We start from the raw sequence: 17,393 nt of genomic DNA on the forward strand, positions 1-17,393 counted from the left end.
TTGTCATATAATTAGATAGAGGACTCATGATGTGTCAAAGCGACGTGTATGCGGTAGGCGAAGTCAAGAGCAGGACACCGAGCTACTGGTAGATACTTTACTGGATACAGTGCAAATCCAAAGTACAAAGGCAACCTCATACAGAGAGAAACGATACAACCCGCACACATGGGCAACTGCCGAAAAGACCAAAACAATTACGCACAATACACAATGAGAAACAGAGGGTTATAAAGGGAACACAATAAAACATAATGGAAAACAGGTGTAAACAATAAAGACCAAACAAGACAAACACCGAAACATAGATCGGCAGCAGCTAGTACTCCGGGGACGACGAACGCCGAAGCCTGCCCGAGCAAGGAGGAGGAGCAGCCTCGGCTGAATCCGTGACATGATGGCTATAACACGTTTTAGCATGGACCTTGCCATAGAGGGCTTCCACCATTATAAAGTAGTCAACTGGATGGGGATTATAAATTGGGAGCAATCAGACAATGAAGAAAATTGACTACTTTAAAATGGAGAAAGCCTCAATGGTGCTGCCTATTCTGTCACAGACTCTAAAATGGCACAGATACAAAGATACGTTCTCTATCTATCTCAATGGCCTGTTGTTCACATGCATATATGCCCTCTCATTGGCTGGAATGGTTACACATCTCGCCTCCCACCTGCCTTCCATTTCTGAAGACATGTATTTCCATTGTTAGAGCGGTCAATATAATAGACAATATTTGCTGTGACTAAAGGAGTGGGATGGGTTTTGTTTATGGATATGTCTATTTTTGTATTTTGTGTGATGTCGTTTTCCCCAGCAATGGATATGTTTTTCTCGTTCACTTTCCCGTCCAGTTGGTGGCGGCTCCATCCGATGGATTGAGGTGATGTGTACGTGGTTGGTTGCTCGAGGCTTGAGTGCACTTCCGCTCGGCCGGTGATGGATGGGCTAGTTTGAGGGAGGTCGGCCAGGATTTCGGTCGGGCGATTGGGGACTATGTGGCGGACCAAATATTTTCCGATAGAAGACGAAGGCCAAGATGTCGACACAAGTCCAAGGGATAGAATAGACGCGGGAGGGAGCAATGAAGAGGTCATTGTGGACTGTGAGGTCGAGGATAGAATAGACGCCGGAAGGGAAAGGAGGGGGAAAATGGAGTCCTTTGAGAAGGCAAGAAATAGATATTGGTTTGGAGAACTGCAGTATTATCATAAGGAGACGTATACTTGGATGAATGAGGAGGAATTGAGGGAAAAAGAGAGGCAGAGGAGGTCTAAGAGAGAGAGGGAGGAAGACTGAGTTTGAGTTGGTAAAAAATGGCGGGAAAAAGGGAGATGGTTTGTTAAAGAAGAGTGGTAGGAAATGTAAACAAAGTGAGCTGAAGACAGGAGTAGAAATGGAAGAGGGTGAAGTATCGGAGGTGGTAGGTGTGGTGAAGTGCTCGGAGCCAGAGGCTTGCGCAGAGTGTCAGGATAAAGATGAGTCTGTGACAGTAGGAGTGAAGTTTGTGGAAAAAGTGGATCCTTGCCTTTTGGCTGATCCATTTGTGGTTTCAAGATGGGTGAAAAAAGCGTTGGGTATAGTGGAATCGGTGAGGGTAACCAGAAGTGGTCTAGTGATAATTGTTTGATTTTCTGTTGGGCAGAGGGAGAATGCGCTTAGAGTTAAACAAATGGGGGAAAGAATTGTGAATTGTTTCGCTCTTAAGAAAAGGGTGCCATTGAGAGGAGTGATTACTGGGGTAGCAGTAAATGTAAAAGTGGATCAACTGAAGGAGAAGATTCCCGGTGTGTGTGATGCTCGTCGTTTCGTGCGACGTAAACAGGGTGGCGAGAGTGGGGAAACAGAAGAGTCATTGTCTGTTCTTTTGAGTTTTGAAGTTGAGTCTTTGCCGGATAAAGTGAAGTTAGGATATATAAGTTATCCTGTGCGAGCGTATGTGCTGAGTACGTTACGATGTTACAGGTGTCAAACCTATGGGCATGTGGCAGCAGTATGTTGGAGGGAGATTCCAATGTGTAAGAAGTGTGCAGAAGGGCATGAGACTAAGGAGTGTGAAGCAGTGGGGAAAGTAGTGGTATGTGCTAATTGTAGGGGTGGCCATGGGGCTGGGGATCAGTGCGAGAGAAGCAGGTTGAGGTTTCCAGGGTAAGAGTAGAGAAGAAGTTGTCATATGCGGAGGCAGTGAAGAAAGTAGAGGAAGAGGGGTCGGGGGGAGTGGTGAGAGTAGGAGATACAGTGGGGAAAAAAAGTATTTAGTCAGCCACTAATTGTGCAAGTTCTCCCACTTAAAAAGATGAGAGAGGCCTGTCATTTTCATCATAGGTACACGTCAACTATGACAGACAAATTGAGAAAAAATAATCGAGAAAATCACATTGTAGGATTTTTAATGAATTTATTTGCAAATTATGGTGGAAAATAAGTATTTGGTCACCTACAAACAAGCAAGATTTCTGGCTCTCACAGACCTGTAACTTCTTCTTTAAGAGGCTCCTCTGTCCTCCACTCGTTACCTGTATTAATGGCACCTGTTTGAACTTGTTATCAGTATAAAAGACACCTGTCCACAACCTCAAACAGTCACACTCCAAACTCCACTATGGCCAAGACCAAAGAGCTGTCAAAGGACACCAGAAACAAAATTGTAGACCTGCACCAGGCTGGGAAGACTGAATCTGCAATAGGTAAGCAGCTTGGTTTGAAGAAATCAACTGTGGGAGCAATTATTAGGAAATGGAAGACATACAAGACCACTGATAATCTCCCTCGATCTGGGAGATCTCACCCCGTGGGGTCAAAATGATCACAAGAACGGTGAGCAAAAATCCCAGAACCACACGGGGGGACCTAGTGAATGACCTGCAGAGAGCTGGGACCAAAGTAACAAAGCCTACCATCAGTAACACACTACTCCGCCAGGGACTCAAATCCTGCATTGCCAGACGTGTCCCCCTGCTTAAGCCAGTACATGTCCAGGCCCGTCTGAAGTTTGCTAGAGTGCATTTGGATGATCCAGAAGAGGATTGGGAGAATGTCATATGGTCAGATGAAACCAAAATATAACTTTTTGGTAAAAACTCAACTCATCGTGTTTGGAGGACAAAGAATGATGAGTTGCATCCAAAGAACACCATACCTACTGTGAAGCATGGGGGTGGAAACTTCATGCTTTGGGGCTGTTTTTCTGCAAAGGGACCAGGACGACTGATCCGTGTAAAGGAAAGAATGAATGGGGCCATGTATCGTGAGATTTTGAGTGAAAACCTCCTTCCATCAGCAAGGGCATTGAAGATGAAACGTGGCTGGGTCTTTTAGCATGACAATGATCCCAAACACACCTCCCAGGCAACGAAGGAGTGGCTTCGTAAGAAGCATTTCAAGGTCCTGGAGTGGCCTAGCCAGTCTCCAGATCTCAACCCCATAGAAAATCTTTGGAGGGAGTTGAAAGTCCGTGTTGCCCAGCGACAGCCCCAAAACATCATTGCTCTAGAGGAGATCTGCATGGAGGAATGGGCCAAAATACCAGCAACAGTGTGTGAAAACCTTGTGAAGACTTACAGAAAACGTTTGACCTGTGTCATTGCCAACAAGGTGTATATAACAAAGTATTGAGAAACTTTTGTTATTGACCAAATACTTATTTTCCACCATAATTTGCAAATAAATTCATAAAAAATCCTACAATGTGATTTTCTGGAATTTCTTTTCTCATTTTGTCTGTCATAGTTGACATGTACCTATGATGAAAATTACAGGCCTCTCTCATCTTTTTAAGTGGGAGAACTTGCACAATTGGTGGCTGACTAAATACTTTTTTTCCCCACTGTATATACCAGTACAGTGGGATAGGCAAGCAAGTGATATATGTTTCAGTAAGATTGGGTTTTTAGCGTTTATAGCAATGGTTATTAATTGTACTGCAGGGATGGAACGCAAATCGAAGAAAATTGAGGTTGTGGTGCCAGCTGCAGAGAGATATTTGGGTGTGCGAGACCTGACAGCAGAAGAGTTACAGGGAGTGTTAAATTGTGATGTCCCATCATTTCAGGTTGAGGGCATGAGGTAGGAGTGAGTATATTTAAATAGTGGAGAAGGGTGGGGTTAATTATTAGTAGTAGGTTTGAAGTTGTGAGTGTAGTGTTAGATGGTAGGATATTTCTTTGCTTTGTTTTATTTTATTTTTCAAGAAAAGATAAGGGAGTTGTACTCCAGTATAGTAGGTGGCGGTAATGCAACAAATTGGATGCCAACCGCCGTTAAACCGCATTGAAGAAGTAGAAGAAGAAGAAGCAGAAGAAGCAGTTGGTGGCGGTAATGCACCATTAACATTGGATGCCAACCGCCGTTAAACCCTGTCGATGAAGAAGAAGCGAGACTTACAAATACCGGATATATCCGTGGAATGTGAAAGTAGGGTATTTCTCTATAATTTACAGTTTTGTCCAACATTTTGTATCATGGTGCATACATAGTCATAGCCTATTTACATCGAATGTTAAACGGCATGCGTGCTTTATTTTGTTAACTTTATAAGTTGACAACATTGTTGGTAAATGTGTTGTTGAAGTTAGTCTATTGGATTTCCGACGTCGTCTCACTTCCAGATTCAGTTCTGTATTTCGATTAAACGCCGCTGAATGTCATTAGCCTACTGCTCCTTTCGTTCGGAAATCAACTATTGATACTTTTACATAATGAGATAGTGCTCTTTATTATTAACAATGTATGCGCTGGTCTCATCTCAACGTTAGAGGGACATACCGAGGACCAGGTAGCCAGCCACCATGGCTGCTGTGCAGGACTCAATCTACATGAAATCTGCTGACCTTATCAAAAAGGAGCCTCTGGACTACGGCGGCTTCGGTACCGTGTACCTGTGCTATCACAAAACCCTCGGTCAGGTGGTTCTGAAGACCGTCTACACCGGGCCACCGCGCAATGAGTGAGTAGTTGGCCATGGTGGGGATTCCCCAGTGTCCATGACCAGTGTTGTGACTGTCACGCTCCAAAAGTTTCATATTGTTTTCTGATTTAAAGTAGCAACTTTAAAGTATATTTTTGTATGTGATCCATTAAGTAAAGTTTGTTTTCATAATATATATTTTTTTAATGGTAGGCTACTTACTTGCAAGGTTTAACACACCTTTTAGATAAGGGATTCCCCTTCCAGCATTGGCGAACATCCCACGCCACCTCTATTTCTATGGCCACAAGCACTGTTCACGACACAAACTGTTCACACCCCTCTCGTTCATGGAGAGAATTTTGCAGGTTTAAAGCTTATTTCCTGCAATTCTACACATTTTGTCATGGGTTGCAAAGAAAATACTGTAGTTTTAAAGCTAATTGTCTTGCAATTCTATACATTTTGCCATGTCTAATGTGTATTCATGTGATATTTGAGTGAGTAAAAAGTTACAACAATCTGGGCTAAAAAAACGAAATAAAAAAAAGTTCGCTGGCATGGGCTAGTTGATTTGGACATTTCTGACAAGTTGTAAATAACTCTCTAAGGAATGCAATGACTAACATGACAAGAGGAACTGATTGTGCCCTACCCAATTTAAAAATTGCACCCTGTGCATTCTACTATTACAACTTTCAAGAGTAAGTTTAAAGCCAGACTGTGTTCCTTTTAAAAACAAACGGGCGTGCCTCACTGTTTGGAAACCGCTGTTTTAGATAATGTTTTATAAGTTCACATAGAAAAAGAACCAGTCAGACCAGACACAGCGGCTCAGTTGTTTGAGAGTTCCAGTGGGTAGGTTACACTTCTCTTTTCCTGTGACACAAAGGATGTTAAAAACAGAGAAAATGGGTGTCTGCAGACATGTTCCTGTAATGTTTATAGTCCTCAACTAGGCTACAGTCGGCTTAGTTATTCCATAGTAATACATGTCCAAATTAACATATTTTCCGAACTGGTTGTCTTGACCAAGCCTTCCTCCCTGTCTCCCCCAGGGGCAGTAAGCAGTCCCTGCTAGAGGAGGGCAACCTGATGACCAGACTGAACCATGAGCGGGTGGTCAAGCTGCTTGGGGTGATCCTGGAGGATGGGGACTACTCTCTGGTCATGGAGCTCATCCCTAAAGGCAACCTACTGGCCATGCTGGACCAGGTGAGAGGAGCTCACAACAACAACAACAACAACAACAATGACAACAACAATAGCTAACTTAGTCTACAGTGTCACTTTAGGAGTGAGGTTAGGTCCTGAACTCACAGGCTAGCCTCCTTCCTCTCACTGCAGAGGTGGGAGGTCTTCAAGCAGAACTCCACATCACACTTTTGTCTGTGTAACATCAACAAGCTATTTTCTCTTTGGGAAAACAACTTTGATATGTTCCTGTCATTTCTCCAGGTTTCTGTGCCGATATCTATCAAGGGCAGGATCATATTGGAGATTCTGGAGGGGATGGTGTACCTGATGAAGAACCGTGTCATACACAAAGATCTCAAACCAGAAAACATACTGGTGGACAAGGATTTTCATATTAAGGTACAGCACACACTGTATAACATATTATACTTTATTATTGTTTCTATCAGACTTCACTGTGTGTGTGTGCGCGCACCTGTGTTGTGTCTGTCTGTGTATTGATGTCTCTATGCTGATATATGTGTATGAATATGGATGTGTGTGTGTAATCTGTGTATACATGTGCGCAATGCATGTACATGTATGAATTTGCATGTCTGTATCTGTGCTCCAGATTGCAGACCTGGGCCTGGCCACCTGTCAGATGTGGAGTAGGCTGACTAAGGAGGAGTCTCGCAGGCAGAGCCGGCTAGGACGTATGGGGGCTGGGGGAGTGGGGGCCAGGGCAGCTGGTACTCTGTGCTACATGGCTCCTGAGCACCTGGACAGCATCCATACACACTCCTCTGAGAAGTCTGACATCTATAGCTTCGCTATTGTCGTCTGGGTCATCCTCACTGCCAGTGAGCCCTATGAAAGTGAGTGTTGCTCACTCAGTCTACAGAGGCCTGTTGGGGTTAAAGTAGTCTGATGCGATTTCAGCCATATAGTCTTTTTTTTGTTTTCTTTGGTGAACTCTCATATACAGTGAGCTCCAAAAGTATTGGGACAGTGACAGTTGTTGTTTTGGCTCTGTACTCCAGCACTTTGGATTTGTAATGATACAATGACTATGAGGTTAAAGTGCAGACTGTCAGCTTTAATTTGAGGGTATTTTCATCCATATCGGGTAGTGCTGAGCGATTAGTTTAAAAAAAATTTTTTTAATGTACATTATGCGCTATGCATTATGTGGGTTGTAAATGTTGTAACAACACAGAATAAAACAATGAATAAAAGTCCCATGATGGTAGGGACTGCCCATTTACTGCTTATCACTTATTAACCATCATTTATTCACATTACTTTAATAAAATATTTCAGTTGTTCTGTAGCCTATATTACATTTGATTTATTTGAATACTTTATTATTTCATACCAAATCTCATTTCTATAGAGCTGCTTCCTATGCTGTCTGACAAAATCACTATTTTGTAGTTCTTCAAAGTAAATAAGGCATACTTTAATGACTGCTGAATATCAACTATCAATCACTTAGATCATGTATTTCAGGTAGAGATACCTCCTGAAGCAACAGCTGCTCTCTATATAAACTCACAATCACGCATTCTTCTGTCTCTTCTGTAGCAGGCGTAAAAGAAACACAGACCGGACAAGTAGATGCGCAATGGATTAAGGTCATTGTAGTTAATTACCACGTTTTATGATGATATTTGTGCATCTGTAACTTTCTCACTCATCACTATTCACAATTCATTCAGGATTATATGTAATCATGGTAGCATCCATGATCATGTAGAAGTGTTTAGAAACATTCTATTCTTATTTACAATAAAAGTGACTCCAAAATGACACAATACATTATTTACCATTCATTTCTATTGGGCACAATATAATATAATATAATATAATCTGAAACACAACCAAAACAAACAGCAAATGCATCCAACAAATGTGTAGAGTCACAAGCTTGATGTAGTCATTGCGTGCTATGAATATGGGACCAAATACTTAACTTTTTACTACTTTAATACACATAAGTTAATTTGTCCCAATAATTTTGGTCCCCTAAAATGGAGGGACTATGTACAAAAAGTGCAGACATTTCACCAGATATGGATTAAAATACCCTCAAATTAAAGCTGACAGTCTGTACTTTAACCTCATAGTCATTTTATCATTTCAAATCCAAAGTGCTGGAGTACAGAGCAACAAAAACTGTGTCGCTGGCTCAATACTTTTGGAGCCCACTGTATTTTATAGTAAACATTTTATGAATGGATAAGGTTTTCAAATGCCTGTACAGATTTGAATGCACTGAATTAATATTGGACTACTGTATTTTCAGATGCTCGGAGTGAGGACCATATCTGCCAGTGTGTCCGTAAAGGCGATCGTCCTGATGAAGACCTCATCCCTGATGATACACCTGTAGAGATCATAGAGCTAATGAAGAGATGCTGGCATCAGGATCCACAACAACGACCAACATTTGGAGGTGTGTGTGCAAATGTGTAGTGAGATTGAGGTACAGGAATTTCTAATAATATATTACAGCATACACACAATGGCAATACATCAAATTGTATTTGTATAGCACTTTTTACAAATTAATATCAAGGCACAATTCACGAAACCCAGACCTAACGCCCCTAAATAGCAAGTTCAGGGCAACAGGAGCTTGATAGAACTCCTTAGGGGAGTGTAGAATAAACCTTGAGAGGAACCAGACCCTTCAGGGGTCCCCATACACCTGTGACTAACTGGACATATATATATATACATACATACATACATACATACATACATACATACATGTACAGACACGGTATTAAAGGGTGTATTACAAAGCATTTACAACTTGTACATTCCAACACATATGAGTTCAAAACAAGTGCAATATGCAACCAATATGCTGTGTCATCATCAGAAGTGAACATTGGACCTAATGAATAAATGAGTACTTCCAACAAGCATCAATTCAAGTGAGCCCTTGGCATTCATGAGTCTAATTTTGCATCATGGTCTAATACACAGACTCTTCTGTGGCTATGTTAGTCATATGACTGCTCTAATTGCTGTCTCTTTCTCTCTCTCTCTGCTCTTCTCTCTCTTTTTCTCTACAAGAGGGCTACAACTTCTTCCTTCCCGTCTACAGGGAGAAGTTGGAGCCAGATGTAGAAAGGGACTCACTTGGTCTCAGAGTAAGTTGAATGCGTGAACAAAGTGATAGCGTTGCCATGAGTACATCATTGAATTAACCAAGTGCGCCACAAAACAATGTTGGAACAAATACAGTAACTTAGTGAAAGATATTGATGGGTGCTTTGTTTGTGGTGATTCACTAAGTTGTAGATAACTTTTGAAAACACAATATTACCTATGTGAGTGAGTGATTACCTCATGATATTACCACAATATTACCTCATCTATCATAAAAGGTCCATAACACCTTTTAAAATATATTATGCATCCTGTGATTTGTTTCATTGGCATGTAGGACTTGTACGAGGGGCCTGAGGAGCTGGTGGAGAAGATGAAATCTTTATCGATGCCTCCTGAGAGCCTTACAGCAGGTGAGTGGTCTGATGAGCACCACGGGAGGCAGGCTTCATGGCCCTGACCCTTTATAGCTCTCCGCCTTACAACTCCAGACTGCTCGCTGCCTCTTTATACATGCCGTACACCTCCAGACCGCACACTGCCTTGCTATACAGTCTCAGCGTGGTGTAGACTTGTGTCAAGTTTCATATTTAATATACTCAGCCTAAGCCCACTGATCCAAAAGTTTGGACAAAGTCCACTGAAATATTGGGCATGACAGAAAATGATAAAAAATCAAACAAGACGGGATGCACTAAGACTAGGGCTGCGGCGGTCATGAAATGTTGTCAGCCAGTGGTTGTCAAGCAAATAACTGCCAGTCTTACGGCAATTGACCGTTAATTAACATAAAACGCATAGCCTACAAGCCACTGATGCAGACCTTTTGGAATCTACATTTAAACACAAAGCCTACACCAACACAATTAATCCATTATTTATTTTAGACAGGTCTAAAGAAACATGATATGAAGAAAATGTAGTCTATTTCGGAAGAACAGAGTAGCGTACTCTGAGTTCTCCTTATGTTAGGCCCTGATCTGTCTATGCCATATGGCTGTGGGCTACACTAGTTCATTTAGCAGACAAGATTTGCTTAGAAGTCCGTGGCATTATTTTATATTATTTTATAGTATGAAGAATACAATTGAACATAGCTGAATAAAATAGAAAGGATATTTTCTCCGAACGATTTGAGGGAGTGTGCACATGCGGCTATTCTGTGTTGAGCGGTTAACAAAGAAACAGGTACTCCTATATGCTAATTTAGAGTTATTTATGTAACTTTAGTAGTGATACAAATGGTGGCCTATATGTTTAGATTTTTAATACATTATAAGGCTGCATAATGCAACTCTAATGATGATTTGAAAAAAGTTGCATGAAAGGCATGAGCTCTGCTTAATTTTTTTGCCAGGCTGTACACACTTCATCAGTCTCTCATTCACAATTTGACAACCATTTGATAATGCCTTGAATTTCCCGGCTGCATCCCCTTTGTGTGGCCGTAATGCCCCCTAAAAAAATCCATGCCTTTTGTGGCCGTTGTGCCCTTGGGTTGAATATAATAATTATAATTCCTTTGGCTCTCCGTCACGTGATCGGGTCTTTCTCACAGGCTACAAGTGAAGACAGGCACATCAGGGACGCAACTGCGCGGGTCCTTATCTAATTCCGAGGCACATATTGTAGATTTTGGAAGAACTGTCCACGTTTACTTTTCGTCAGCCAACAAAATGAGTATGCCTAACGAACAACAAAAGCACTAGCCTATGTCAATCTACTATCCCCCATAGTACAGAAGTTGACCTATTATATTCTATGTGAGAAATAAATATTCCAAACATAGTCTGGGACAGTTGTGGGATGCGATAGATCCCAAATGAATATAACCACTAGCATAAAAAAAACTGTTTTAAGCAATGAGCATGATGCAACAGATGAGAACGCTTATCTTAAAATGTTAATAAACTATTATGCTATTTCTTCACATTATAAGCGCAGCAATGTGCACACACATGGCAGTAGGCTATAAGCGCAAATGTTCAATTAGCAGGAAAACACCATTCTCTAACAAATGCGATTATGCTTTTATTATAAAGGTGCGTTTTTATGGTGAAAATTATCTTCCCCAAACTTGAAACTTGCACGCTGCGCATGTATGCCAGTTAGGCTCTACACCCATTGTGAAGCGGATTAATATGCTTCATTTTAAGAAGTTATTTGGCCACTTTAGTTTTGATACAAACAATATCAAAACATATAGGCCTACGGGCTAGGCTACATGAGGTGTGCGACTATGATTTAAAAAAGCCGCAACAAAAAGCATGCGCTGTTTCTTGCCTTAAGCTGGGCATCATTCAAGTGATAGGCTAATATTGTCACCCATCACACTATTCTTACTCATACTAAATAATATATGTGTGAAATTTGTTTTGATTTAGAATGAAATATGTTTTGTTTTAGAATGGACCATTATCATGCACCTGTCTCGAAACCGGCAGCAGAAAAAAAAAAACTGTAGGACGCTTTTCCTATGGTTCATTTTCATGCCAGCCAGGTAGGCTGTACACCTGTTGTAAAGAGAAGCAATGTGCTTAGTATTAGGAAAGTTGAGAAATAAATGTAGTAGGCTTAGCCTATAGAAAACTGATGGCATCCTCCTCTTTTTAATAGAGGCCATCACTCTCATGCAATTGCATAGCCTATGGAAATGTTGCTCAACCTGAGCCCATGGGCTCTCATGACGTGTTTGATTAGATCTTTGAACATTTGCATTGATGTCAGAGTGATTAGAGGGACAATAGAGTGCTGAGTACCAGGCAGTTAGCAATTTTGATAGGCTACTAATGAACATCAGCAGCATCAGAGCTTGGAGAAGCCTAATTACCGTGACTAAACGGTCACATGGAATTTGACTACAGTCATGACTCGTGACCGCCAGTGTGGCGGTAGTACGGTCACCATAACAGCCCTAACTAAGACCTAACTTGAGATCTTTGCCCGTATCTAAATGTTTTGTTCAAATCTCTCATTCTCACCAATAAACCATTTATATGAAGTTATCAAGTAATGCACATGGATCTCAATTTAGAATTCAGCTTTTTAAAATGAACCCTCTACATCTTCTCCCTATAGACCGGCCAGCTCCCTTGCTGAGCTCAGACAGTGCTGGGGCTGTCCGTATAGAGGCTGGTCCAGTGGAGGCCAGCATTGAGGACCTGAACCTCTTCCTCCCCTGTGAGCACTCCCTAATCCAGCCAGACGCCCGGGCCCTCGGCCCCATCAGCACCCCCTCGGGTATGGAGCTCAAACTGGTCAGCAGTTCGAGGTCAAACCTGGAGGTCAAATTAGCCCAGGAGTTGGAGTACCACAAATTCGGCAGCTACTGCCGGATGGACCAGCCTGACTTCAGCCCCTACCCTCACCCTACCACCCCACAGCGCCTCTCATCACAGGACCTCTCCTCCACCAGAGGCCTCCCGGACCTCAGGCCCTCCCAGCCCCCAGTGTCCTCTGTCCAGTCCTGGACCAAAACCCAGGCCGGCCAGCCCAGCAGCGTGGAGGTGGACCACCACCTCCATCTCTCTAACCTAGGCCTGTACGAGGCTGCGGCCCCCTCCGGGGCCACCACACCCAGACACCAGCTATCCAGCCACATCCCTGAGTCCACCAGCAGCCCCTCTCTGAGCCAGGGCCAGTACTCCCCCCAGCAGCAATATCCCTACGCCCAGTACGACCGCCTCCAGTCCTGGCCAGCCTACCCAGTGCCAGAGTCAGCTGCCCCAGACCTCTCTGCAGGGCTGCACCTGAACTCGGGTGCTAAGTTTGGACCTTCACAAGACCCAGGTAGGGATGATACACAAAGATTACATTGCTTGATACCAGTATTACCATTACTACAGCTAGTCTACAGCTGATGTAGATTCCCTAATCAATATGACAGCTATCTAGCACTTCAATCAGGAAAGCATTTATGAGAAACGGTGTGTTTGTGTGTGCATGTATGTGTGTGTGTGTGTGTGTTGCAGCAGGCCTGTTTATCCAGAACGCCAGTGGGATCCAGATAGGCAGCAACAACACACTCAGCATCAGGGGTCATGAATTCGACAGCAGCTTAGCCAGCACTCTCTCCAACGGGGCAAACTCACTCTCTCTGCTCAAAGAAAACCTGCAGATGTATGGTAAGAGTAGAATACATCCTGCAAAGAGGAGCCTACTTCCTGAAAATAGACATCAGCTTCCTATTTGTCTATGTCATGTTTTTTACTAGTCCCATATTTTGCATTTGGCCACAATAGAGGGGTTCTATGCTCATATGGTTCAGGAAGGGAACCACAAAATGTACCATAAAACCATTAATCAATGCATTGTTTGTTTACAAATTTACACTGAACAAAATTATTAACGCAACATGTAAAGTGTTGTTCCCATGTTTCATGAGCTTAAATAAAAGATCCCAGAAATGTTCCATATACACAAAAAGCTTATTTCTCTCAAATTGTGTGCACAAATGTGTTTACATCCCTGTTAGTGAGCATTTCTCCTTTGCCAAGATAATCCATCCATCTGACAGGTGTGGCATATCAAGAAGCAGATTGAACAGCATGATCATTACACAGGTGCACCTTGTGCTGGCCACGATAAAAGGACACTCTAAAATGTGCAGTTTTGTCACACAACACAATGCCACAGATGTCTCAAGTTTTGAGGGAGTGTGCAATTGGCATGCTGACTGCTGGAATGTCCACCAAAACTATTGCCAGTGAAATTAATGTTAATGTCTCTACCATAAGCTGCCTCCAATGTCATTTTAGAGAATTTGGCAGTACGTTCAACCGGCCTCACAACCGCAGACCATGTGCATGGTGTCGTGTGGGCGAGCGGTTTGCTGATGTCTCCTTTGTGAACAGAGTGCCCCATGATGGCGGTGGGGTTATGGTATGGGCAGGCATAAGCTACGGACAACGAACACAATTGCATTTTATCGATGGCAATTTGAATGCGCAAAAATACCGTGACGAGATCCTGTTGCCCATTGCGAGGCCCATTTTTTTATAAGGTGTCTGACCAACAGATGCATACCTGTATTCCCAATCATGTGAAATCCATAGATTAGTGCCTATTGCATTTATTTCAATTGACTGATTTCCTGATATGAACTGTAACTCAGTAAAATCTTTGAAATTGTTGCATGTTGCATTTATATTTTTGTTCAGTATATATTTGAGGTTATAATTGGGTTGGATAGTTAATCTAAGACAATGGGGAATGTATAAGTTATATTATTCAACAGTCAATGGGTATGTATCATTAATTGACAGTAAATGATAAAAAATTATTGTTAATATCACAGAACAGGGCATTAACTTCCATGTTATACAATATGTTCTGTTGTGTCCTGTCCCGTGTTCAGAGGACCAGGCTGTGACTGAGGAGCACCTGGATCTCCTGAGAGATAACATTGGGAGGGACTGGAAGCGCTGCGCCCGTCGTCTGGGCCTGAGCGAGGTGGAGGTGGAGACCATTGACCATGACTTCCATCGTGACGGGCTGCCTGAAAAGGTGCACCAGATGCTGGAGCGTTGGAGGATGAAGGAGGGCTCTGTGGGCTGCACCGTGGGCCGGCTCTGCAGAGCCCTGGAGAACTGTGTTAAAATCGACCTGGTGAAGAGGCTTTTGCACTCCAGCAGGACCAACAGTTCTCTGTAGGTACAATAGCCTGTATCAACTGTATTTCATTCCCCCTAACCCTATACCAGAGGGATTACTATCGACTCCAGCACCCCACCCACACCCTTCCACTCCTACCAACCAATCTAACGTTTAATGACTGTGAGTTGAGTAGTTAGTATTGACTTTGAACCACTTAATTACTGTAAGGTAGTCTGGGTGGAATTTTCTTGCCATATGATATGGATATGAGTGTAGCAGCCCAAATACACCATTCCAATCTGAAATAAACATTGCCAACCCCAAATTCAAGTATTTGCTTTAAAGGGGCAATCTGCAGTTGCTACATCCATTTCTGGACTTAAGTTAATGAAATGTACCCATTGATTCTTGAAGAAAGAACTTATAAATGCTTCATGAGCTTAGTTCAACTGTCGTGCCGCATCAGAGGCCTGCCTATACTACGAATCAGGTTTGAGGAGTTGGGGAGGTAACCTTGGTCAATTCCGAGTTCAACTCGCGATAACCGGTACCACGAATGTGGCTCAACTTTTAGCCAGGTACATTTCTATGGCAACGAATCCTTCAGAACAAACCTGTTCCGGGGCAGGCTAACTCGGGGCTATCTCCATTTACCCTGAATTAAGTGTCTGAGCCACGAGTTGAGGAATTATGAAATCAGATACCCTCCCTGCAAAGATTGTCATCATCCCATTCATTTGAAGAAGATGACTGATTTAAATATTTGTATTATTCAAATGTTTTTTGTGTGTAAAAAATTGTTAAAATACCTATCACATTACACATAGTAATGACAGCATTGGCTTTCCAAACTACGTTTTTCGTGTGATTGTATTTTCAAATTTGCAACAGCCGCATCCAACCATAGACATATAATCCATAGATGGCAGTTCCCATTCAAGTCAAGACTGGAAGCCATTGCTAGTGTACCCATGAGTTTAACAGTCAAATTGCCAAGGTTAGAGGTTCTAAAATCCTTCTATGGATTATATGTCTGAAGCCACACTGCAACAAGCTGTTCCACAGATAGAAGAGGAACGATAGGAGTGGAAAAAGGGTGCTTGTGTATTGATAAGCACACCAAGTTAGCGAGGTAACTTTGGTCAACTCTGATTTCAACTCGGGATAACAGGTACCACGAAAGTGGCTCACCTTTTAGCCAGGGACATTTCAATGGCAATGAATCCTTCAGATCTAACCTGCTCCGGGCAGGCTAATGCCGCTCTCAAAACAACTGGGAACTCTGAAAAATACGAGGTCAAATCATGACGTCAGTGATCTTCAGGTCGGAGCTCTAGAAAGAGACCCAAGTTGGAACTCCGAGTTGGATGATCGTTCAAATAGTTTTTTTCCCAGTCGGAGTGCGTTTTTTTCTGAGTTCCTTGTTGTTTTGAACGCACTGAAGTCGGAGGTCAGAGTCAAGTTCCAAGTTCCCAGTTGTTTTGAACACTGCATAACTCAGGGCTAACTCCATTGTCCTGAATGAGCTTCGAGTTGAGGACCAATAAAATCAGATTCCATCCCTCTTGCAAAGATTGCGTCATCATCCCCTTAATTTGAGGAAGATGACTGAGTAAATATTTTATTAATCACATTTTTAAAATGTTTTAATAGTAATGTTAAAATACCTATCACATTACACATTTAGTAATGACATGCATTTGAAACTTCACGCACAGTAAAACTTTTGTATGACTTAATACAATTACTTTATCGATAGGAGTGGGGGGGAAAGGTGCTCGTGCATTGATAAGCAGGGGTTAAAGTTCTCCGTCACTGCGACGGATTTCCGTCATGGATTCTGAAGAGGTCATTTTGGAAATGACAGCCTAATACAGACAGAAGCATGTTTGTTCTACTAAATATATTACCAAATACATTTCTTTTCAAATATTTTATTTTCTCAGTTAGTCTGGACTGAACTGACATGCATGATGATTGTTGCTGACACTCAAACAGTGGTGTGTAACCTACTGTAGCTGCTGGCAAAGTCATTCAAAGCCTACACTTTATCACTCAGAATGTAACTTTCCAGTGCTACTATTTTTGCCATGTAATGTTGTTATTAAAACTAAATTGGACAACCCCATAGTAGAATAGTTTACCTATTTACCTAGTCGGCTTGTTGTTGTGTGTTCTATGCAAGAGTATTATTCCTCTCGAGGTGCATTCAAGTTGGGAGAGCCATGGGAGGGAAACATATTCTGACAAGCATTCAATGCACAACAATTCTTAATGCAAACTTTTGAAAGCATTTTTGGGAAATGGATTTTGAAAGCAGTTTTGGCCTTTGTTAATAAATGAGGGGCATCCCAGTTTTACATTGCTACCATTTTTATTTCTCTACTCCTTCTATTGGCTTCTATTTAGCCTCTGCATGCCTCAAGAGGCTCTGCAATTGCGTCCCACCATCCATACGACGCCTCCGACCACATTTTTGGATCACGCATAAGTTGGCTTATAGGCGCAGATGCTTAACAGAGCTCTCAAAGTGGCAATGGCGTCTTAAAACGGCAATGACATACTTTGTAATAGAAACCCCAACATTTTTCG

The 17,393-nt window shown here is 42.3% G+C and overlaps 1 protein-coding gene across 3 annotated transcripts; it reads left to right on the forward strand.

Moving 5' to 3' along the window:
• The first annotated feature begins 4,338 nt into the window (after positions 1-4,338).
• On the forward strand, positions 4,339-17,169 carry LOC121581011 (receptor-interacting serine/threonine-protein kinase 1). Of its 3 annotated transcripts, none has more exons than XM_041896297.2 (11): positions 4,339-4,414; positions 4,756-4,946; positions 5,966-6,122; positions 6,366-6,503; positions 6,718-6,961; positions 8,392-8,541; positions 9,171-9,247; positions 9,544-9,619; positions 12,285-12,995; positions 13,178-13,330; positions 14,563-17,169. In XM_041896297.2, the coding sequence occupies exons 2-11, from the start codon at positions 4,789-4,791 to the stop codon at positions 14,856-14,858; spliced, it is 2,160 nt and encodes a 719-aa protein (XP_041752231.2). In that variant the 5' UTR covers positions 4,339-4,414; positions 4,756-4,788; the 3' UTR covers positions 14,859-17,169. The 3 variants fall into 3 exon arrangements, with proteins under 3 accessions (XP_041752231.2, XP_041752233.2, XP_041752232.2); XM_041896299.2 differs by having other exon boundaries at positions 13,181-13,330; XM_041896298.2 differs by having other exon boundaries at positions 4,357-4,946.
• Positions 17,170-17,393: the final 224 nt, after the last annotated feature.

The sequence above is a fragment of the Coregonus clupeaformis genome, chromosome 14 (assembly GCF_020615455.1).
Source record: "Coregonus clupeaformis isolate EN_2021a chromosome 14, ASM2061545v1, whole genome shotgun sequence".
Lineage (NCBI taxonomy): Eukaryota > Metazoa > Chordata > Actinopteri > Salmoniformes > Salmonidae > Coregonus > Coregonus clupeaformis.

Excerpts from the sequence above, each read along its gene's own strand:
- LOC121581011 (XM_041896297.2), top strand. The coding sequence starts at position 4,789 with ATGGCTGCTGTGCAGGACTCAATCTACATGAAATCTGCTGACCTTATC. Across the intron at positions 6,123-6,365 it reads TACTGGCCATGCTGGACCAG|GTTTCTGTGCCGATATCTAT; the intron begins GTGAGAGGAGCT and ends TCATTTCTCCAG. Across the intron at positions 9,620-12,284 it reads TCCTGAGAGCCTTACAGCAG|ACCGGCCAGCTCCCTTGCTG; the intron begins GTGAGTGGTCTG and ends TTCTCCCTATAG.